This window comes from Vigna unguiculata, chromosome 9, assembly GCF_037176805.1.
Source record: "Vigna unguiculata cultivar grain cowpea cultivar isolate G323 ecotype 2 chromosome 9, ASM3717680v1, whole genome shotgun sequence".
In the NCBI taxonomy this organism is placed as follows: Eukaryota; Viridiplantae; Streptophyta; class Magnoliopsida; order Fabales; family Fabaceae; genus Vigna; species Vigna unguiculata.
The window spans coordinates 14,186,335-14,210,220 of record NC_140800.1 but is presented as its reverse complement, the minus strand read 5'-3'; the positions used below and the strand labels follow the sequence as shown (position 1 = coordinate 14,210,220).

Below are 23,886 nucleotides of genomic sequence, written 5' to 3'. Positions count from 1 at the left end.
AAAATCATTTAAATAATAAAAAAATACAAAACTAATTTATTTTTATAATAATTTTTTTACGACATTTATAATTTATAAATATTTATTTTAATAATTAAAAAATATTTTATACTTTAATAAAATATTTTCTGTAATAAAATAAAAGTAGAGACAGACGTGCATGTATATATTTCTACTAATTTATATAAATTGTTTATCTAACTATTATAATATAATATATAAATAACCCGCGATCAAAAGTAAAATTAACTGTTTATGTCTGGGTCACACTTGGAACAGCAGAGGATAAACTCAAAGGAAAAAAGAAATTCTTAAAATAACAATTAGGAGGATAAAATAATGCTAAGCACGTGTATAATGTTTTTAATCTTGGATGATTACGTTAGGCAGTAGCCCTCTATATTATTAACAATCTCAAATTTTAAAATATTATTGTACGAGTATATGCTATTTTTTTATATATTTAAAAATAAGTTTGATTCATGTTAAATATGAATATAAAATGAAACTGAATAGACGTTGCAGTATGGTTTGATTGATAAAGAATGTAATTTTTCCAAATTTGTAGTACAAAAAAAAAAAGAAAACGCAAAATAAAATTGTTAAAAGTATAAATATAATTTTTTGTATTTTTTTCACTCTTTAAATATATATTCAAATAAACTCGCATTAAGAGATTTTTAAATTAATTTAAATCAGAACTATAACAAGTCACATTTTCTTCATGAACAAAATCAGAACTATAACAAGTCACTATAACAAGTAAAAAAAAAATATATTAAAAAAGAGCATTATTCAAGTGCTCCAAGTGTACAATAAAATCTAATATCACTTATTTTAATGTACGATACAATGTTAAAAAGAAAATGTTACGGTCATTTTCGTGAATTTTTTTATTGATGGCACGAGTAATGAGTTCCTGATGAAATCAACTACCATCTAGGATGTTTATTTTTCTTGTTTAGATCAATAAAAACTATCTAATTAAGTGATACATTGTATGTGATTATTTTTCTTGTTAAGTTTTTATTTAATTTTAACTTAACTGTTTTATAAATTCTATTTTATAGCCTTAAATATTGTCTGTACCTAATAACACTGCTACTGATGTCATACTTTTTCTACATGATCATCGCGATAACATTTTTTACTACGAAAAGTTGAAACGTTTAAAATATTAAAGCTGATTTATTTTTTACAAGAGTGCAACTGCTTCATCTATAGAGCTAAATTTAGTTTATATATATATATATATATATATATATATATATATATATATATATATATATATATATATATATTTTGAATTTTCTCTTTTACATTTTATTTCCAATTTTAATCTTTAAATATTTTTTTTAAATCAAAATAATTATTTTACTAATTTTAGCTTTTAAATAATCATTCTTTTAAATATAGCAGTTTTATTGGATTTGATCATTTGGAAAAGATAAGCTAGTGTCTAACTTAACCAAGTGGAGAGAGGGTTGGAAAATAAGAGAGAGATATAAAAAGTAGAGTCAAAATCCACTCAGAACCCTATAACATTGAGAGAGAGGAAGAGGGAAAAATGTGTTCAAATTTTTCACTAAGCTGCCACCGTAAAATCAGCATTGCGGATTGGTTCACCGTTAGATCGTGCTGAAAACTTTATAGCAGGTTAGGAACATAGTGTTCTTCCTTTTGACCGATCGGATCATCGATACAAGGTTTGAGTTAGGAGAAATGAATTTATCATTACAACATTTTTATTAGATTTTTCTTCTCTTTGCTCTTCTCTATTTGAAAGCTTTGTTGCTTTGATGTTTGGTTTGATGTTAGCACTAATTGGCGTAGTTGATTAAGACTCATTTGTACTCTTGTTTATCATAGTGGAGCTATTTCTTTGGTCTAGACGACTCGTGGTTTTTACCCTTACTTTGAGGGGTTTTCCACGTTAAAAATTTTGGTGTCTTTATTTGTGATTGTGGTGACTTATTATTGTTGTTCTTTGATAGTTTCTCCTCATAGATTCTTGCAAGTTAGGGGAAATTATATCTGCAACATTCTCGGTAGATTGGTTGTGCTTTTTTTTTTCTCCATCAAGATGACAACTAAGTGGTATATGGAGATGAAGATGGAGATAAATATTGAGACCGGTATGAGGACAGGAATGGAGTGGATTTGTACATTCTCATCTTTGTTCTCATACCTAATTAAAAAATGAGTATTACACATATCCATACCCATTTATAAAATTGGGTATTAATCATACCCATATCCATACTCTAGTACCCTATTAATGGGAATATTTAGAGACATATCGGATAATATCCATGAAGACAAATCTATTTGTCATCCTTATATGTAACTTAAATAATGAGAAAAACAAGAGAATCTATATTACAACTTATGTGTCAATATTTAATACAAATAATAAATTCATATATCTTCCCATATATGTAACCCCAAATAGGTTTATCGAATAATCATTTTCATACAATATAATTTACTCAAACAAAACCACAATCAAGTAAATATATAAATCAATATTCACTTTTTATTTAATAAATATTCAAATAATATCCCTTATGTAGACAAGAAGAGAAAAAGAAATAAGTAATAAATAAACAAAACTTTAATTTTTTCTTAGCTTAAGTGAAAATTACAAATTTTGTTTACAATTTTTCTCACCAATTCTTTCGATATACCAAGGTCTAAAAGTGTTAAACCTTTGTATAATAATGATAACTATAACAAAAGATAAAAAATAGTATTTTAATATAAGAAACACATTAATTAGGGTAACATAACCCAAAGTATTACTTATTAATTTTCCTTCACACCTTGAATTCGATGTAATACAATGACCATATGAAATGCTATTGCTTGTAGTGTAATTAAATATATAGCCACTATGATACAGTGACCCGTTTTTTTTACCCCAATTTTACCCGCCTACATGGCATAGGTTATTTAATATTTTTTAAAGTGTTACTGTGACTGGAGGCAGAGTGCAAGGTTACTTTGCGTGGTGTGCACGCGCGTGAAATTGAAGGAACATTTTAAAAAAATGAACTGACTTGTTGCGGTAAAAGAAAAGCAGTTTTCACGAAAGTTTTCCCTCTTTCTTCTTCTTCCGCAAACATTGTTCTTCCACAAGCTTACACAAACACAAATCTTCTTCTTCCCTAAAAGCCTCTTGTTCCACAAAGGTTGTTGTTGTTGATATTTGGTATGGGTAGCAGTCCAAGCGGAGAGCGGACTTGTCGATAGTGGATTGGGTTGTTGGACGTCGTTGGTTCGCCGGAAATTGGTGGGTACCATTAGGCGCATTGCTTGGCCGCACTCTTGGTCGTCACACAAGGAATCTTTGCCTGATAGGTTTTCGTCAGAAACCCCTGTTTGAAGGCTGTTAGTTCTGAAATGCTTATTCATTGAATGTAGTTAAATGTAAGATTTTGATTCCATATTTGAATGAGTTTTCTGCACTTAAAGTCATTGTTTAATTTTTTACAGTAATTTGTAGATGAATGACCCTGACATTTGAGTTGAAGTTGTCTTGATTTTCATGTAATAGGGATTTCGTAATAGAATGTGGGTATTTTTTTACTTCGTTGCTTGTACGTTCTTGATTTGTGGTTGAACATTGTGTGTTTAGGCATAAGTATTTGTGGTCTTTGTTTAACATATTTAATATTATTTTAAGTAGTTGGTTATCTAGGTTCATCATCCCAGTATCAACATGATACACACCTCTGCTTTACATGGAAAAAGATTATGTCATTAACTATAGGCTAAAGGAGTCCAAGTGTTCTTTAAATATGATGTAGAATTCAAGTGTTCCAAATTCAGGTTTCATGTCCTTATTAACTTTGCTTCAAACCAATGAGTTAAACACTCAAATGTCTGCAATATCGTCGCAATTCTGGTATAGTAATATAATATCAATTTCGTTAAATATTTACTTTATTACATGAACCACAACGTAACAAATTATATTCTTTTTGCAGGTTGTAAGTTGAATGAATAACACATTTTTTGGTGGATAGGACGTTGTCATTATTGAAGTCCGATGACATTGACAAACACATTTTAAGTTATGTGGTTGTTTGTCAATGACATTTGATCTTTTTTGCAATTAACAAAAAACCAAAATTATGTATTTTGTGCAGTATTTGCTTTTCTTGGATTTAATATGTGTGTTGTTTATGAACATTTTTTGAACAGAGAACATATTAGTGCAAAACAGAATATGCCATTTTTATGATAGTCATTATTAAGGACAATTACCTTCTCACATTTCTGCACTTCATTACTTTTGATTGTTAAATAACTCCATTGTGGTGCCACAATAATTCAGGTATCATTCCCAATTCAAATGGAACCCCTATAAATGGGGTTCATTACGTGTGTGTTTCGACATCCATAACTGTCTTTTTCATTTGTACTTTATGTACAAACAAGATGTAAAAAATTTCGTTGACTATGACTTTTTTTTATTTTTTTTTTTAAATTTCAAATACATAAATTCTTGATTTTAATAATGTAACAACAATTAAACAATCATTCCCAACTCATATGAATCACCTAAAAATGAGTTCCGTCAGTGTCTTTTTACAATACAATAACTGTCTTTTCATATGTACTTTATGTACAAACAAAATGTAAAAAATTTCGTTGACCAAGACTTTTTTTTAAATTTCAAATACATAAATTTTTTATCTTAATACTATAACAACAATTAAACAATCATCTCATATGAACCACCTAAAATGAGTTTCATAAGTGTCTTTTTCCAATACAATAACTGTCTTTTTCATATGTAATTTATGTGCAAACAAGATGTCAAAAATTTCGTTGACCAACAAGACTTTTTTTATATTCTTCTTTTTAAATTTCAAATACATAAGTTCTTTTTAAATCATTTCCAACTCATATGAACCACCTAAAAATGAGTTCCATAACTGTCTTTTTACAATACAATAATTGTCTTTTTCATATGTACTTTATGTACAACACAATTAAAAAAAATTATTCATGACGACTATTACAAATAAAAATTATTCACAAACATGACAATCTATAAACAAATTATTTTTCATTACAATTTATTTTAAGTACATAACTTTAATTTTTGCCAAAATAATACAAATATCAGTCACATCTCAACTAGAGTCTATTAATATCTCTCACAAGACATGTCTTCTTAAAGTTCAATAAGTGTATTTCTGAGATGTGGTTTCTGTACCACAGAGTTACCAGATTTTTCTGCTAAATAATTTCAGTACAAATTACCACAAAGACTTTTGAAAAGTCATTATTCATTAACTACACCATAACAGTAAAAAAACACAACAAAACAAATTTTTCACAACTACATGTTTCATACATTTGAATTAAAATTATACGTTCTTAAATTACCCAAATGAAAATGATATTTCATTTCCATCAAACAAAACAAAACAGACAGATATTGCTGCAACTCCAACAACTATTTTGGTATCCTTTTCTTCTTTGGACCATAACCCGCGAACGAAGTTTGGATTACACGGCTTTTGAACCGTAACCGTGGATGATTCCTCATACGCACGTACATATTGTTGTTGCTTACATCTTTGTCTTCTGCAGCTTCACTTGGAACATGCGCTTCATTCAAATTAATAGGAGAAACAAATTCATCTTCAGTTCTTTTAGTTTTCCTCTCATCCAAAGTTGATTTCAACTTAGCAATGACTCCACCAAGTTCACGAATATCATGTTCTTGCTGCTCAATTACACTCATAAGCTGCTCCTTTTTTTTGGTTCCACCAGAGACACACTCTTTCCTCTTTCTTTTGTCACACTCACCATCACCTTTTGATAAAGCTTCTTTCACAACTAACATACCTAGTTCTTCCTTAGAAAGACAAAGATCATGCACAATCTGAAATTTAATAGTACAAGAAAATATCTTATTAGAAACCAATTTTAGTGACTAAAAGTTGTTAGTCACTATAGTGACCAATTTAGATACTAATTTACTAAATTAAAATTTATTGGTTACTAAAATAGTCACTAATATAAATAAAAAATTATAATTGGTCACTAAATTTGTCACTAATTAATTAGAGAGCAATTTAGTAACTAAGTTATTATGGTAGCCAAAACTTAGGTAACTAATTTTTAGTAACCAGTTTTCTTTGGTAGCCAAAACTATGGTAACTAATTTTAAAAACAAATTTAGTGACCAACTATAATTTTTTATTCATAATAGTAACTATTTTAGTAACCAATAATTGTTTTACTTTGTAAACTTGTATCTAAATTAGTAATTATAGTAACTAACAACTTTTGGTCATTAAAATTGGTTACTAATGAAGCATTTTCTTGTAGTGTAATTTCAAACAAACAACATCAATAAATTACTAAAAGAACTCACACCAAAAACATTGGACGAAAAAATAATAGAAAGTACCACATTATTTTTGAAACTACTTCTTATTGACACATCTCCAACTTTATAATCAATCCAACGCAACAACCTTGGAAATTTGGATTGAATAACTGCACTTTTTCTCTTCACAAATAGGAAGTGATCAAAAGCCCATAGCTACATCATACAATAATACAATTCATTTAAAACAAAGTTACTAATTCATAACAAAAACCAAAATGCTACAACATAAAATTCAAGAAAAACAAACGTACTTACCTACAACAAACGTACTCGACCAAGTAAACAGTGTGCATATCGAGACCGCCAAGTACCCAGGCTAGGCCGAGTTAGCACTTCATATCACCAACATAAGCCATCTAGGCAAGTAGTCGGTCTAGACCGACTACTCGAGCATATCTGGTAAGGTTAAAGCCTAGGCCGACTACTCCAATAAACTTAAACGAATGATTGAAGCCCCCGCATTCAATAGGTCTCAAGGGCCTGGGTTGGGGCCCAGGCCCATTCATGGCCCAAACTAGAGCCCAGGTCAAGACCCAGCCCATGAAATGGTCAAACGTCATTAATGTTCTATAAATACACGTGGACCCCATCATTTAAAGGTACGCATTCATTAATCACTGATTTGGACTCTCTAAGAGCTTTGACTTACTTGAGCTTCGGAGATTCTTCTGCAGGTAACCCCTCCTGGGTTCAAGTTGACATGTATCGACCGGGAAGAGGCCAATTGAAGAGATAACGGACTACATGGTAAGGTGACGCTTGTGCTTAACCTATCTTATTTGTTCCTCTGCAGGAACAATTGGCGCCCACTGTGGGGCCGAGACGAACACCTTTAGTACCTGTTTTTTCTCTGAAGATGGTTTCTACCCGCAGTAGAGTTGGAGCGAACAAGCAAGCGGACGCTGGTCCCTCTGGACCTCCCAACATCACCCTTGACTTGGCCACCATCTTAGACGGCCAGGCAAAGATGCAACAAGAACTCGCAGACCTGAAGAAGCGCAGTGCTGAAGAAATGGAACTGCTAAGACAAGAGAACTCTCGCCTCAGAAGAAGGATCGAGGCAGACGCCAACCTGAAGGGAAAAGCCAAAGAAACCTCTGAAGTTGTGAAGTCTCCGGCCTTCCAGCCTACAGAGGAAGAAAGTTAATACAATCCCACCCCCCACACCTTCACCACCACCCAACAGACACCCGTTACCTCTACCCATCCCCATCACTTTCCATCCGGTCAACCAGGGCTCACCGCACCCCCAACTCCCGCCCCCTACAACATACCCACCGCCTTCCATACCACACATATCCCACCCTACAACCCACAATATCTTCCCACAACCCACATTCATCCTCACAACATCACCTCCACCTTTCCTGCTATGATCAACCACCCACCCCCACCCCACATGCTCCCCCCTCACCAGGCCAGACGCCGCCACCCATTCACGGATTTTATCGCCAACACCCCTCACCAGGCCCAGTGGGAACCATTCAACCTGGATCGCTATACCGGCGAAACCGACCCTGACGAACACCTGAAAGTCTACATCACCCACGTCGCCCTGTACACATCTCAAGACGCAGTCTTTTGCAAAGCTTTCCCCACTACCCTTAAAGGCCCTGCCCTAGAATGGTTTACCACCCTCCCACCCTACTCAATCGATAGTTTCAACATCCTTTCCCACATGTTTTCCACCCATTTCGCTGGAAGCCGCCCACATCAAACCACCACCATATCCCTACTAGGTATTAGACAGGAACCTAATGAACCACTCAGAACATTCATCGATCGCTTCAGTAAAGCCGCCCTTCGTACACCACACCTCAATCAGGAGATGATACTCCAATGTATGACTCTCACCCTACAGCCCGACCCCTTCGCCAACAACGTCTACCTCCACCCACCCACCTCCATGCACGAACTCAAGCTACGCGCAGCCGACTACGTCCGCATGGAGGAAATGCAAACCCTTCACACCAAATTCTGCAACGACTACGCCGCCAACACCTCCAACCCCACCCCCAACCCCACCCCCAACCCCACCCCACAACCTCACCCGCGCCCTGATATCCGCCCACGTGAACCCCGCCAACCTCGCTTCACTAGATACGCTCCCCTCATAGTAGCCCGCTCCCGCATCCTAGACGAGGCCCTCCAAGCTGACCTCCTCCCCCCTCCACGAAAGACAACCACACCCCCTAACGCCGACATGACCAAGTATTGTCGGTACCATCGCAACCATGGTCACACTACGGAAGAATGCAAAGCGCTCCAGGATAAAATAGAAGAACTGGTCCGTGCTGGCCACTTTCGCCGCTTCATCCGTAGGGATGACCATTCCTTCTCCTCCCGATCCCACCACCCCCTACGACATGACCATAGACGCCAACCAAACGACGCCCATCACAATAGCCACCCCACCCAACCCAACAACCAGTAGCCAGAGCCCGCCCACACCAACATTACCCCTGTCGACCCCCCCTTACGAGGCACCATTAACACCATCTCTGGTGGCTTCGCAAGTGGAGGCTCCACCTCGTCCGCCAGAAAGAGACACCTCCGTCATATACAATCCATCAACCATATCACTCATTCCCACCACAGACGTCGTATGCCCCCCATCGTATTCACGGATGACGACTTCCACGGCCTCGACCACCAGCAGGACGACCACATGGTCATCACCGTTGAAATCGAAAATTATGCCGTTAAGAAAGTACTAGTGGATCAAGGCAGCTCAGTTGACATCCTTTACTGGGCCACCTACCAAAAGTTACAACTTCCTGACACCGCCATGATACCATATGATGAGCCCATATATGGCTTTTCTGACGAACAAGTATCCACCTGGGGCTACATAGACCTCCATACCGTCTTTCGGGAAGGAACCCAAACCAAAACCATCCCAATCTGCTTCCTTATAGTCGATGCGCCAACATCCTACAACATACTCCTGGGTCGTCCTTCCCTCAATACGCTTGGTGCAGTCGTCTCTACCCCCCACTTGGCCATGAAGTTCCCAGCCCCATTCGGTGACATCCTGACCATCCACTGTGACCAACGCCTGGCACGCGAGTGCTATATGGCAAGCTTAAGACCACAACTCCCAATCCAACAAACAAACCATATCGAACGACCACCTAATTCCCACATAGCCCTATCCGGCGAGGACCTTGACCCCAGAATAGGCCGGGATGTCCGCCTCGAACCAGTCGAGGACACCACTCCCCTAGAACTCCCCAATGGCCACTCCATCAATTTAGGCACCGGTTTAAACTTTGATGAGCGTGCCACAATCACACCCATCCTCATCAATAACACAGATCTTTTCGCTTGGTCAGCCACCGACCTCCCTGGAGTAGACCCCTAGGTGGCATCCCACAAGCTTTCGATATATAAAGAAGCCCGCTATGTATCCCAGAAAAAGCGCAAGCTTGGGGAAGAACGCAGACAAGCGGCCAAAGTAGAGGTCGACAAGTTACTGAGCGCAGGGTTCATAGAAGAAGCTCAATATACCACTTGGCTTTCTAACGTTATCTTGGTAAAGAAAGCCAATGGCAAATGGCGAATGTGCGTAGACTACACAGACCTGAATAAGGCATGCCCTCGCGACGCCTACCCCTTACCCAACATCGATCGACTCGTAGACGGCGCGACAGGAAACAAGGTGCTTAGCTTTTTAGACGCATATTCAGGTTATAACCAAATCCCCATGGCCACAGCAGATATGCACAAAACTGCCTTCATCACAGACGATGCCAACTACTTCTATAGAGTCATGCCCTTCGGCCTTAAAAACGCTGGGGCAACTTACCAGCGACTAATGGACAAAGTCTTCAACCATCTAGCAGGACACTGTGTCGAAGTCTACGTCGACGACATGGTCGTCAAGTCCCCAAGCCATCATCAACACGCCAAAGACTTAGAAGCAGTGTTCTCCGCCCTGCGCCAATACAACCTCCGCCTAAATCCTGATAAATGCGTATTCGGCGTCGACCGGGGTAAATTCCTTGGTTTCATGCTAACCCAACGCGGCATAGAGGCTAACCCTGAAAAATGCAGGGCTATCATCGAAATGCGCAGCCCCACTACTGTCAAAGAAGTCCAACGCCTAATCGGCCGCCTCACGGCCATTTCTCGCTTCCTACCCAAACTAGCGGAACAAACTCAACCCATAATCCAGCTCCTAAAGAAATCTGCCCGGTTCACGTGGACTGATGATTGTGAACAGATCTTCCAGAAACTCAAAACAACCCTAACCTCACCCCCCATCCTCCACAAACCGGACATCAGCCAACCCCTGCTGGTATATATCACGGCCACCGACCATACCGTCAGCGCAGCCCTTGTCCAAAAAGTAGAAGGCACACAACATCCTGTATATTTCGTGAGCAGAACACTACAAGATCCTGAAACCAGGTACCAAATGGTAGAAAAACTAGCCCTATCCTTGGTCCACGCCGCACGCCGTCTATGCCCATATTTCCAAAACCACACCATAACCGTCAAGACCGATTACCCAATCCAAAAAATATTACAAAAGCCGGATCTAGCCGGACGCATGCCATAATGGGCCGTGAAGCTGTCAGAATTCAACATTCGCTATGAATCCCACGGCCCCATCAAAGCTCAGTGTCTCTTAGATTTCGTCAATGACCTACAACAAACACCCGTTGAGGACCAATGGACACTTCATGTAGATGGCTCCTCAAACCCAAGGGGTGCTGGCGCTGGCATCGTATTAGAAGGCCCCAACGACATCCTCATCGAGAAATCTCTTCACTTTGCTTTCAAAACATCAAATAACCAAGCCGAGTACGAAGCTATCCTCGCCGGCCTTTCCCTAGCCCGTGAAGTCGGCGTCAAGAAGTTAACATGCAAAACCGACTCCAAACTCACTGTAGGTCATCTAAATGATGAATTCCAAATCAAAGACCCCATCCTTCAACAATATTACCATCTAGTCCGCGCGATTATTCAATCCGCCTTTGAACAAGTCCGCGTCGAACACATCCCCAGAATCGACAACGTTAGGGCCGACATCCTTTCCAAATTAGCCAGTACCAAACTCAAAAACCGTAATCGATCCCTACTACAGCAAACACTATCCACACCTTCCATCACACACACTTGCCAAACGTTAACCCACGCCCCATCAAACAACATCACCCCCACCCAAACCCAAAACTGGACCACCCCTTACATTCAATACCTCAAAACCGGCAACCCCCCTCGACGCGGACAAAACTTGGCTGGCCAAGGCCGCCAGGTACACTATGGTAGGCGATGACCTCTACAAACACGGATACGGCCAACCCCTACTTAAGTGTGTCACGGTAGAACAAGCCCAATATATCATCAAAGAACTACACGAAGGAATTTGTGGTTATCATTCAGGCGCACGCACCATGGCCACAAGAGTTCTCAGAGCCGGATACTTCTGGCCCACGATAGAAGCGGACTATCAGGATCATGTCAGGAAGTGCAAGCCATGCCAGAAGCACGACAACCTCATCCATCAGAAACAAGAACAACTACACCACATACTGTCCCCCTAGCCATTCGCTAAGTGGGGAATGGACATCATCGGCCCCTTCTCACCCGGCAAGGGGCAAGTAAAATTCCTAATCGTAGCCGTTGATTATTTTACCAAATGGATCGAAGCCAAGCCATTGACCACCATCACGGCCCAGCAAGTCTAGCAGTACGTGTGGAAGGACATTATATGCAGATATGGTGTACCACATACCATCATAACAGACAACGGCCGATAATTTATCGACAAGGAGTTAGCCAAATTCTACACCGGCTTAGGCATCAAACACATCACAAGCTCTGTAGAACATCCACAAACTAATGGGCAAGCGGAAGCAGCAAACAAAGTCATTCTCATAGAGCTACGCAAGAGGTTGGATACCGCCAAAGGTCGATGGCCTGAAGAGTTAATAGAAGTACTATGGGCCTACAGATGCACCCCTCAATAATCAACAAACGAATCCCTATTCAGCCTAGTCTACGGCGCAGACGCCATGATACCAGTAGAAATTAGCGAACCATCCCTGCGCCGAGAACTATACGACCCAATTCACAACCACCAAAACATGGCCTTACATCTCGACCTCCTTCCCGAACTAAGAGAAAAAGCCCAAATACGCAATCTAGCCGCCAAACAACAAGCTGCCAGGAAATATAATGCAAACCTACACCTACGATCATTTGTCGTCGGGGACCTAGTATGGAGAATGGCCAGCAGTGCTAGAAAGAACGATGGCAAGTTCTCCGCCAATTGGGATGGCCCGTACCGCATACGAGAAGACACAGGAGGAGGGGCTTATCGCCTGGAACAATTATCTGGGGAAGAGATTTCCAACACATGGAATGTATCCCACCTCAAGTTCTACTTCAGCTAAATATGTATCATAGTTGAACCAATACTTGTAACCACGGGTGTACTCTTTTTCCTCACTTGGTCTTTTTTCCCTAAGGAGGGTTTTGGCCAAGGAGGTTTTAACGAGGCACCCCTATTCAATAAATAAAAAGAAGGATTCCCTACCTTATGACTCTATGCCTTTAATCTTGGTTCATTCGCTTAAGTTCTCCACCCTTACCCCAAGTAAGCGGCCTGGGTCGAACATCCTTTAATCTTGGTTCATTCGCTTAAGTTCCCCACCCTTACCCCAAGTAAGCGGCCTGGGTCGAACACCCTTTCATCTTGGTTCATTCGTTTAAGTTCCCCACCCTTACCCCAAGTAAGCGGCCTGGGTCGAACACCCTTTAATCTTGGTTCATTCGCTTAAGTTCCCCACCCTTACCCCAAGTAAGCGGCCTGGGTCGAACACCCTTTCATCTTGGTTCATTCGTTTAAGTTCCCCACCCTTACCCCAAGTAAGCGGCCTGGGTCGAACACCCTTTCATCTTGGTTCATTCGTTTAAGTTCCCCACCCTTACCCCAAGTAAGCGGCCTGGGTCGAACACCCTTTCATCTTGGTTCATTCGTTTAAGTTCCCCACCCTTACCCCAAGTAAGTGGCCTGGGTCGAACACCCTTTAATCTTGGTTCATTCGTTTAAGTTCCCCACCCTTACCCCAAGTAAGCGGCCTGGGTCGAACACCCTTTAATCTTGGTTCATTCGCTTAAGTTCCCCACCATTACCCCAAGTAAGCGGCTTGGGTCGAACACCCTTTAATCTTGGTTCATTCGCTTAAGTTCCCCACCTTTACCCCAAGTAAGCGGCCTGGGTCGAACACCCTTTCATCTTGGTTCATTCGTTTAAGTTCCCCACCCTTACCCCAAGTAAGCGACCTGGGTTGAACACCCTTTAATCTTGGTTCATTCGTTTAAGTTCCCCACCCTTACCCCAAGTAAGCGGCCTGGGTCGAACACCCTTTAATCTTGGTTCATTCGTTTAAGTTCCCCACCCTTACCCCAAGTAAGCGGCCTGGGTCGAACACCCTTTAATCTTGGTTCATTTGCTTAAGTTCCCCACCCTTACCCCAAGTAAGCGGCCTGGGTCGAACACCCTTTAATCTTGGTTCATTTGTTTAAGTTTCCCACCCTTACCCCAAGTAAGCGGCCTGGGTCGAACACCCTTTAATCTTGGTTCATTCGTTTAAGTTCCCCACCCTTACCCCAAGTAAGCGGCTTGGGTCGAACATCCTTTAATCTTGGTTCATTCGTTTAAGTTCAAATAAAACGGTCAGAGTCGAACACCCTCAAAAATAAAACGAATTCGCCAAACATCACATACATCAAAACTCTCCCTCATAATTATACCATACCGCTAACGCAACACTATCATACAAGTTATCGGCATCTAATAACAAACATAGCATACACAAGGCATTCATCATATTAAGGGCAAAGTAAAATAATGTACGCATTATTACAAACAGAATTCAAGTTCCAAATTATACAAAAATGAAGTTCCTACATCCCCTTGTTCTCATTACCCCCCATGGCAGCTCCCGCATCCTTCTCCTCCTCTGCCGCCTTCTCCTCCACCTCCTCAACATCCCCTTCATCCTCCCTCACCAACTTCCCACCAACTACGTCCTTATCTACGTCAAATCTAGAATCCAAGACATCCACATCCGGATGGAAGAAGGCCACCTGCTGCAACCCCTTCTTGAAACCATTAATATGCTCTTGGATGACGCTGTTCTTCAAATTGTCAAGCTCCCCAACAGCCCCATCATACTTATCCTTCAAATCTTCATAGTCTTCTTCCAACTCCCCTATACGCTTATTTAGCTTTTCCTCAAAGTCCAAGCAACGCACCTTCCATGTTGCCAACCTTTTCCTTTCCGCTTCCCAGCCTTCTTTCTCCTTTTCTAAAGCCGCCTTCTCCTCCTCAAGCTTATCCACCTTACCCTGCAACTCCCCCACCTCCTTTACTTCCCTTCTGTAAAGCGACCGTACACGGCGACTCAGGACTAAGGCTTTGCTCGCAAACTCTACCATTGTTCTCACAATATGATCCACCTCCATGTTATCAATACAGTTAACAACGGTATCCAGAATGTCGATCGAGATATCCTTCCTAACGGATATCTCTGGCAACTCGATCAACCCAGCCTCAGGCAACTTCTCTCCACTAGTCGACCCCGCCCCGCTAGCCGTCCCAAGAAGAGCTGCCCTTATCTTCTTCACGTCTTTGCCCTTCCCGGGTCGAGGCGGAAGCTCAGCTTTCCTTTTCGTCCCGCCGTGTACATGCACCTCCACAACCGATTCTTGCAAGTTGGGAACGTCAGCTTTCCCAGCCGCCTTGGCCTTAGCGGCCATTTCCTTCCTCAGTGATTGAAAGAGCGCCAAATTTTTCTTGCCAGATTGCGCCATATGCCCTGCAATAACATATCACGACTCGGATCAAAACAACTTAGCATTATTAACACAGCTTAAGTAATAAACAGATACCTTCAATATCTATTATCGGATGCACCGAATTATAAACCCTAACTAGACCCTTAGTGGGCAACTTATCCACAAACTTCAACAACACCCCCACCACCTCCCTATCACTAGCCGACAACTCCTCCACTTCCATGTGTTTATATCGAGAAGGATTGTTGGTCCAGCTAAAGGGAAACTTGGTACTCCAATCCACATTCAAAAAATGAGATTTACCCCCTTCCTTGATGACGACTTTGAAGTACCCGTCCTTGAAATGCTTGAATGACTGGGAGAAAGCATCCAGTCTGCTGATGCTGGGGCGACTGATTAAAGAGAGCCAAGTAGCCGGTCTCCGGGGTCTGGTGTCATAAAAATATAAGAAAGCATAGGGAGTAGGCTCCAAATATAAGGACTTGCACAAAATGCGGAAGGCCTGCAAGTAGGCCCAACTATTAGGATGTAGCTAGGTAGGTGCCACATTCAACGCCCGCAGCACACCCATAGTGAAATCGTCTAAAGGCAGTCGCACGTGGAGTTGAGAGAAATGGCACATATACATGTAGAAGAATTTTTCGATAGCCCCCTCCTGCCCGTGACATACCCGGTCGACGGCACTCACCCTCTCCAGCGAAACAATGTCTCCACTGACACCCCTGGACATGACGGGTGTGCAGTTCAGCCAAGAGTTCAACAGACGAGACCACCTGAATAAAGATGATTGATCACGGATATCAGCAGCAACCCACCCATAACCGCCTTTCGCCGGCCAGTTACTCTCCTCCAACTCTTCGGGAGGATCCTCTCGAACCTCCCTCACTACCTCCATCGGCATCCCGCTCGTAACAACTCCAGAACTTGTACCCTCTCCGCCAAGTCGTCCATCCTTACTTCTATCTGACTCAGTACTTTCACTACTACTAGACGAAGACACACTACCACTACTGGACATACCTGATTTCGTTTTTTACGGGAAGATGTCGGTCGAAATAGAGGACTAGTCGGACACTTTTACGTGCACAAGGTCTTTAAATTCAGAATTCACAAATGAAACAAGTAACCCCTCATCTGTTTGCAAATACATATTTATAGCCCACAATCCCAAACGACGAACCTCTTCCTGCCAAAACCAAAACCATACCACAGACCAATCGACACCATCATTGCAAAAGATATGACACTTCAAAACGACGTCGCCAAAACTTTTTCGATTTGACCAACTGACACCCTTTCACCTACCTTCTGACGGTTACAAATTCTAAGCCTTAACACTGTTCACCACACTTAAAGGCTGGGGGACTGGTGTATCACACCTAGCCGGTTCTGCTAGCCTACCAACACATATCATCCTTGACCGACAACCCATATCGGACAAGGCTGGGGGACTGGTGTACCGTACCTAGCCAAACTCGACCAAGTAAACAGTGTGCATATCGAGACCGCCAAGTACCCAGGCTAGGCCGAGTTAGCACTTCATATCACCAACATAAGCCATCTAGGCAAGTAGTCGGTCTAGACTGACTACTCGAGCATATCTGGTAAGGTTAAAGCCCAGGCCGACTACTCCAATAAACTTAAACGAATGATTGAAGCCCCCGCATTCAATAGGTCTCAAGGGCCTGGGTTGGGGCCTAGGCCCACTCATGGCCCAAACTAGAGCCCAGGTCAAGACCCAGCCCATGAAATGGTCAAACGTCATTAATGTTCTATAAATACACGTGGACCCCATCATTTAAAGGTACGCATTCATTAATCACTGATTTGGACTCTCTAAGAGCTTTGACTTACTTGAGCTTCGGAGATTCTTCTGCAGGTAACCCCTCCTGGGTTCAAGTTGACATGTATCGACCGGGAAGAGGCCAACTGAAGAGATAACGGACTACATGGTAAGGTGACGCTTGTGCCTAACCTATCTTATTTGTTCCTCTGCAGGAACAATAATAGTAACTATTTTAGTAACCAATAATTGTTTTACTTTGTAAACTTGTATCTAAATTAGTAATTATAGTAACTAACAACTTTTGGTCATTAAAATTGGTTACTAATGAAGCATTTTCTTGTAGTGTAATTTCAAACAAACAACATCAATAAATTACTAAAAGAACTCACACCAAAAACATTGGACGAAAAAATAATAGAAAGTACCACATTATTTTTGAAACTACTTCTTATTGACACATCTCCAACTTTATAATCAATCCAACGCAACAACCTTGGAAATTTGGATTGAATAACTGCACTTTTTCTCTTCACAAACAGGAAGTGATCAAAAGCCCATAGCTACATCATACAATAATACAATTCATTTAAAACAAAGTTACTAATTCATAACAAAAACCAAAATGCTACAACATAAAATTCAAGAAAAACAAACGTACTTACCTACAATAAATATACACATCCGACAACATGGAAGTGTTTTCGATGTAATTGCTTCTTCAAAACAACTGACGCACTACACAAACTACCAACCAAGTACTCATAAACCACACCACCCCAATTATATTTAACTAGACTAGTCAAATCATCTACAATTTTAAAAAGTGAAACAAAGACTGATCCATTTCTATTAGGCAAAAGAAACTCATATATGCCTAATAGAACGTACAACCGACAATAATCTTCTACATCAAGACACTCACACTCAGTCAAGAGATAGTTATATAGTATAGTAACTGTTTACTATAACCTTTTTTCAGAAAATTTCTTCCTACAAACACTATCAACGTCAACCTCCTCTAAATCAATTATATCTCCATAAACTCTCAACCCCAGGCCTACACATACGTCTAATAACTTAAACACTACAAATTCGGAGTTAATCATGAAACCTCCTCTGCTTTCCACCCACACATTACTTAACTCACATAGAAGCTTTCGACTAATATTAACTCTTTCATGCAATAAAACAAACCAATATAATGTGTTCTACAAGAATGCCTGAAATTAATATGCAAATATTCATATTAAAAATCATACGATAAACTTATTCTACTGAACTATAAGTTAAATTACAAAGCAACAAAAACTAAAATACATGACTTATATCACTACAATCTCCAACTTCACAACATTCACTACCTTCGGAACCTTCACTAACGACACTCATGTCAACTGAACTGAAATTATCAATCGCATTAACCAAATTTAATTTACACAAATTCAGCACAGATCAATAAAATTACACACAACATAGTCAAAAACTAACAAATTCACTTTCTAACATCCAACAACACAAATCCAGTTTGCTTTTTGAACCCACCCAAGCATAAATGTCGAAACCAACAAACTCACTTTCTAACATCCAACAACACAACTGCAATTCTCATTTTTTATCCACCGAAGCTTAACTACCGAAACGCTTCTTCTTCAAAAGCATTCGCACATTCGAACCATTTTTGCTTACACAAATCCGTTCACATTTCGAATTAACAGTCCACAACAACATTTAGGATTGAGATAACATCCATTTGGGGAACAAGAACAAATAAAAATGGCATTTCAATCGGGGAAGAAGAACATACGACAATAGGGTTTCATTTGGGGAAGAACAAGACAAAAATACAGGAAATCAGTCGAGGAAGAAAAACATACTAAATTAGCCTTTGATTTGGAGAAGAACAACACAAAAATTAGGGCTTGCAATTGTGGAGGAAGTTGCAGCAGCGATTGACAATGTTGTTCGGTGAAGATAACAGCCAGAAAGTCCGCCTCTGTTTTCCCAAAATCACACTCTTCAGGTTCTTCTTTCTCTATTTTGATGTGCGAGCGCGTGAGCTACTAACGATTCTTAACCTCACGCGTAAATTTTCTTTTCATATTTAACAAAACATTAAAATATGGTATGCCATGTAGACGGGTAAAAAAAGGATCAAATAAAGGGGTCATTATATAATTATCCTTAAATATATATATATATATATATAGCCACTAATTAATTTCAGGGCAACGTTAACATAAAATTAAAATTTATAACTTAAAATGAACTAATTAATGGCCTTCTTCACTGATGGTGATGAATTATAATTATTTGATCTTATATAAATGACGGGAGAGGAAGTATAATAAAAGATGAAATTAGTAATGATGGACATAGTTATTTGATTCAAGCAATGGCATAATTCTTACGTTCTAATTAAGTGGTTTGTATTAATCATACCATATCTGAGAGCAGATACTAAAACAGATTTAAAAATAGAAACTAAATCTAAAAGAGTTTGGTGCATGTATAATTAAGAAAAAAAGAACTGTATACAAGAACAAAAGAAAGTCCGCAGCCGACGGTGTTTGGATATTATTTTATTGTAAAGGATAACATTTCTGTTCATGCGTGTTTTTCTTATCATATATTTCTCTGATTCTATTCATTATATTGAGATTCTATAAATTCTCGATCACCATGGTTATGAAGATGCATACAAACCTACCTCACCGAAATCCAAGTAACCCTATAGAAGCAATGGCTCTTCAAGTTCAACCATTATCCTCACTTTTAAAGGAATTAGCAAACCAGCTAAATACCTCTTACAAAGCCATGTTGTTGTTCTTCTTAAGCCTCCTTTTTGTTCTTACTAACCAAAGAAGAAGAAGAAACAAGTCAAATTTGCCTCCTTCACCACCAAAGCTACCTATAATTGGAAACCTTCATCAACTGGGCACTCTCCCACACCGCTCCTTCCAAGCACTGTCTCGCAAGTATGGTCCTATCATGTTTCTGAAATTAGGCCAAACTCCAACTCTTGTGGTTTCATCAGCTGATGTGGCCAAAGAAGTTTACAAAACACATGATCTTGCTTTCTCCAATAAGCCTCAGACCACAGCCGTGAAAATCATCATGTATGGGTGCATGGATGTGGCTTTTTCACCCTACGGGGAAGAGTGGAGACAGAAAAGGAAGATCTGTGTTCTTGAGCTTCTAAGCACCAAAAGGGTGCAATCCTTTCAGTCCATTCGAGAAGAAGAAGTTGCAGCCATGCTTGGTGTCGTACGTGAAGCATGCAGAGCGGGTAAAACGTCTTCTTCCGTGAACCTGACTCAGATTCTGATTGAAACCTCAACCAACATAGTGTCTAGATGTGTTCTTGGAAGAAAGTATGATAACCCAGATGGTGGAATCAGTTTTGGAGAGCTGGGAAGAAAGATGATGAAACACTTGGCCACTTTCTCTGTTGGAGATTTCTTTCCTTTGTTAGGTTGGATTGACGTTCTTTCTGGCCAAATACCAGAATTTAAGGCCACTTTCAGGGCATTAGATTCTTTCTTTGATCAGTTAATTGCTGAACGCAAGACAATAATGAACATGGAAAGTTACCAACCTGATCGTAACAAAGACTTCGTGGATTCACTCCTTCAAATTCAAGATGGTCCAGGGAAATATGATTTTCAGCTTACACACGATGACGTCAAGGCAATCCTTATGGTACAACTCATGATTTAAATCTTCAATTCTTATGGATAACTTCTCTAACAGTAAAATATAATGCTTAAATTTATGTTTAAGAATCCATGATCGTCACAATTTCAGGACATATTTGCTGGAGGAAGTGACACTACTTCAACACTTCTGGAATGGGTATTTGCGGCGCTATTGAATAATCCTGCTACCATGAAGAGAGCTCAAGAAGAAGTAAGAAGAGTTGTTGGGGATAAACTAAAAGTGGAAGAGAATGATTTGAATGAATTGAATTATCTGAAATGTGTAGTGAAAGAAACTCTGAGATTATATCCACCTGCTCCTCTTTTGATACCCCGAGAAACATTATCTGATGTAAAAGTGAAAGGTTTCGATATTCCATCCAAAACAAGAGTGTTTGTGAATGCATGGGCGATTCAGAGGGACCCTGAAATTTGGAACAGGCCTGAAGAGTTTCTTCCCGAGAGGTTTGAAGAAGAGCCAGAAGTTGATTTCAGAGGAAATGATTTGCAGTTTATACCCTTTGGTTCTGGGAGGAGAGGGTGCATTGGAATTTCATTTGCACTTGCTTCCACTGAGTATATGCTTGCTAATCTCCTCTACTGGTTCGATTGGAAGATTCCTCATGAGAATGGTAAACCAGTGCAAGATGTAGACATGACTGAGATATGGGGACTCACTGTCATCAAGAAACTACCACTTCATCTTCAACCTCAACTACACTCCTTTGGTGCCTACAATTAATGCTGCTTCACTTCGTTTCTCTTCTGTTGTCTTTATAAGTTGTTTTTATTTTCCCTTTTCTTCCAAGTAATGTCATTTGGCAAGATAACAGTTAGGTGTTGGCATCACAGCACCAATTTCAGTTCAACGTCTTATGTCTGTGATATAAGTAAAATAAAGTATATGAATAAAAAAATGCAGCTGAAGTGCTTGGGTCTCTCTGTTATATACTACTCCATTTCTGTCACTCCTTCAAGATGTTTGCTGAAGTATACGAGAAAACATATATGAGAATATAAATAGATGAAGATGATAATGAATAAAACTTTATTATGGTATCATTTCTCACCAGTTTTGCTAAAGAATAGGTTGTTAGGGTAAACTTAAATTAGGAGTTATTGAGCAGACTTTATGAGTGGTTACATTTGTGATGTTCTAGAAGAGAAAAAGTCAAAAGTTTTATGTGTTATGTTTCGAATGTTAATGGTGATTAGTGTTATGTTTTTGTAATAATTGGAGACATTATGGCTTGCAGATGAAAAGCCAAATGTAAGTCCTATAAATCGTAGTGTCTTGCTCATATGAAATACACAAGTGAAGTAAATCATATTTTCAGAGATAGAGTGTTTTTGCTAACAAAATGGTATCAAGAACCAGTTAGCCTGAGTCTCTGAGAGTGAAAAAAAGTATGAGTGATGGCCAACAATATTTCCTTACCCCAGTTGACACAAAAATCCGACTACGATAAGTGGAGCATGCAGATGATGGCCTACCTTAGATCCCAAGACGTGTGGGATGTAGTTCAAGGTGGCTTCGAAGAGCCAGAGGATTTTGATGAACAAAGAGTTGCCCAGATTGCTGCGTTGAAAAAAACACGAGTCAAAGATAGGAAAGCTATGTATGCATTGTACCGAGTTGTGGACGATGCAGGCCTTGAGAAGTTAGCAAACGCTACGACTTCAAAAGCGGCATGGGAGATCTTGGAGAAAACATATAAGGGAGATAACCGTGTGAAACAGGTTCGTCTTCAAGTTCTCAGAGGTGAGTTTGAGAGGTTGCTGATGAAGGAGAACGAAGGGGTAACCGAGTTCATATCTCGGGTGGAGACTGTGGCAAACCAACTTGACAAGAATGGGGAGTCATTGACAATTGACTGTGGTAACCGAGTTGTGGAGAAAATTTTAAGGTCATTGACAATTGACTTCGACAACATTGTGTGTGCTATACAGGAATCCAAAGACCTCTCAAAGCTCACGGTGGAGGAGCTTATTGGGTCTCTAGAAGCCTATGAACAAAGAAGAAGAAACACGAAGGAGGACTACCTTGGCCAAGCTCTCCAAGCAAGGACAAATTTCAAGGAGAAAAAGATGTTTGGAACTCAGAACACTCGGGGCAGAGGAGGAAGAGATCACGGGAGTCGAAACCGAGGTCCTGGAGGCAGAGGTCGAGGACGTAGTGGTCAAGGTCGAGATGATTATGAAGACAGCGCTCCCAGCCTGCAAAATTGGCGAGGTCGAGGTCGAGGTGGAGGCCGAGGAGGTCGGTCAGGCAACAATGGTGAGTGCTACAAGTGCAGCAAGCCCGATCACTATGCAAATGAGTGTAGATCGGTCAAGTGTTATAACTGTGGTAAGACTGGTCATTTTGCAAAGGATTGCCGATCTCAGAATAGGAGAAATGAATCAACAAATTTTCTTATAGAAGAGGTTGAAGAACAAGCTGGAATATTGTTGATGGCCAGTAGCGAAGCGAGCTTGGCACATGATGTGAAGTGCTCGGCATATGATATGAAGAATTGGGCAAGGGAGGAAACTGATGAGGATGAGATGTTGCTGACAGTTTTGCCAAAGAATAGGTCACAGCTTGAAGATGTTGGATAGGATTGGGTATGAATGAAATATGAGGAAAAGATAAAATTGAGGAGAAATAGACGTACGTGAAAGGAAACAAAGTGTGTTTGATTAAAAAAAATATATTATGGAGGAAATAATAACTCATTAAACGAGATAAAATAACGACTACAATCATTTTAGTTTTAGGCCACAATCTAGAGGATTGACCACAGATTTTACATGTGTTGTAAGTGATCATAATATTTCATATACCATAGTTAATCACTTTAGACCATGGTTCAAGAAATACGTTTTTTTTTTTCCTTCAAAATAGTGTATTCTCTCTTAAATGTCTTCAAAATAGTGTATTCTCTCTTAAATGGTGTTATATATTTGTTTGTAGACTTCACATGACATGATAATGTTTCAAAGATTTAATATAATTTAAAAAATAAATAAATAAAATAAAATTGTGTTGTTACATTTATTTTACTGATTAAATATTATTTTATTTTAAAACCAAATTTATTATAATTTACTCCTAAGTCTCTCTTTTTTATTCATTCTATAAATATCACATATGTGCATGGGAAAAATACATACTTAACAAACACTACAACTCA

At 39.8% G+C, this 23,886-nt stretch overlaps 2 protein-coding genes across 2 annotated transcripts; both read left to right on the top strand.

Annotated features, from left to right (window-relative positions):
• The first annotated feature begins 19,692 nt into the window (after nucleotides 1-19,692).
• LOC114162315 (phenylacetaldehyde oxime monooxygenase CYP71AN24-like) lies at nucleotides 19,693-21,678 on the top strand. The gene is made up of 2 exons (XM_028046160.2): nucleotides 19,693-20,714; nucleotides 20,820-21,678. The coding sequence occupies exons 1-2, from the start codon at nucleotides 19,695-19,697 to the stop codon at nucleotides 21,450-21,452; spliced, it is 1,653 nt and encodes a 550-aa protein (XP_027901961.2). The 5' UTR covers nucleotides 19,693-19,694; the 3' UTR covers nucleotides 21,453-21,678.
• Nucleotides 21,679-22,126: 448 nt separating this feature from the next.
• Nucleotides 22,127-23,311, top strand: LOC146883587 (uncharacterized). The gene has a single exon (XM_085666634.1). The coding sequence runs from the start codon at nucleotides 22,127-22,129 to the stop codon at nucleotides 23,309-23,311; it is 1,185 nt and encodes a 394-aa protein (XP_085522760.1).
• Nucleotides 23,312-23,886: the final 575 nt, after the last annotated feature.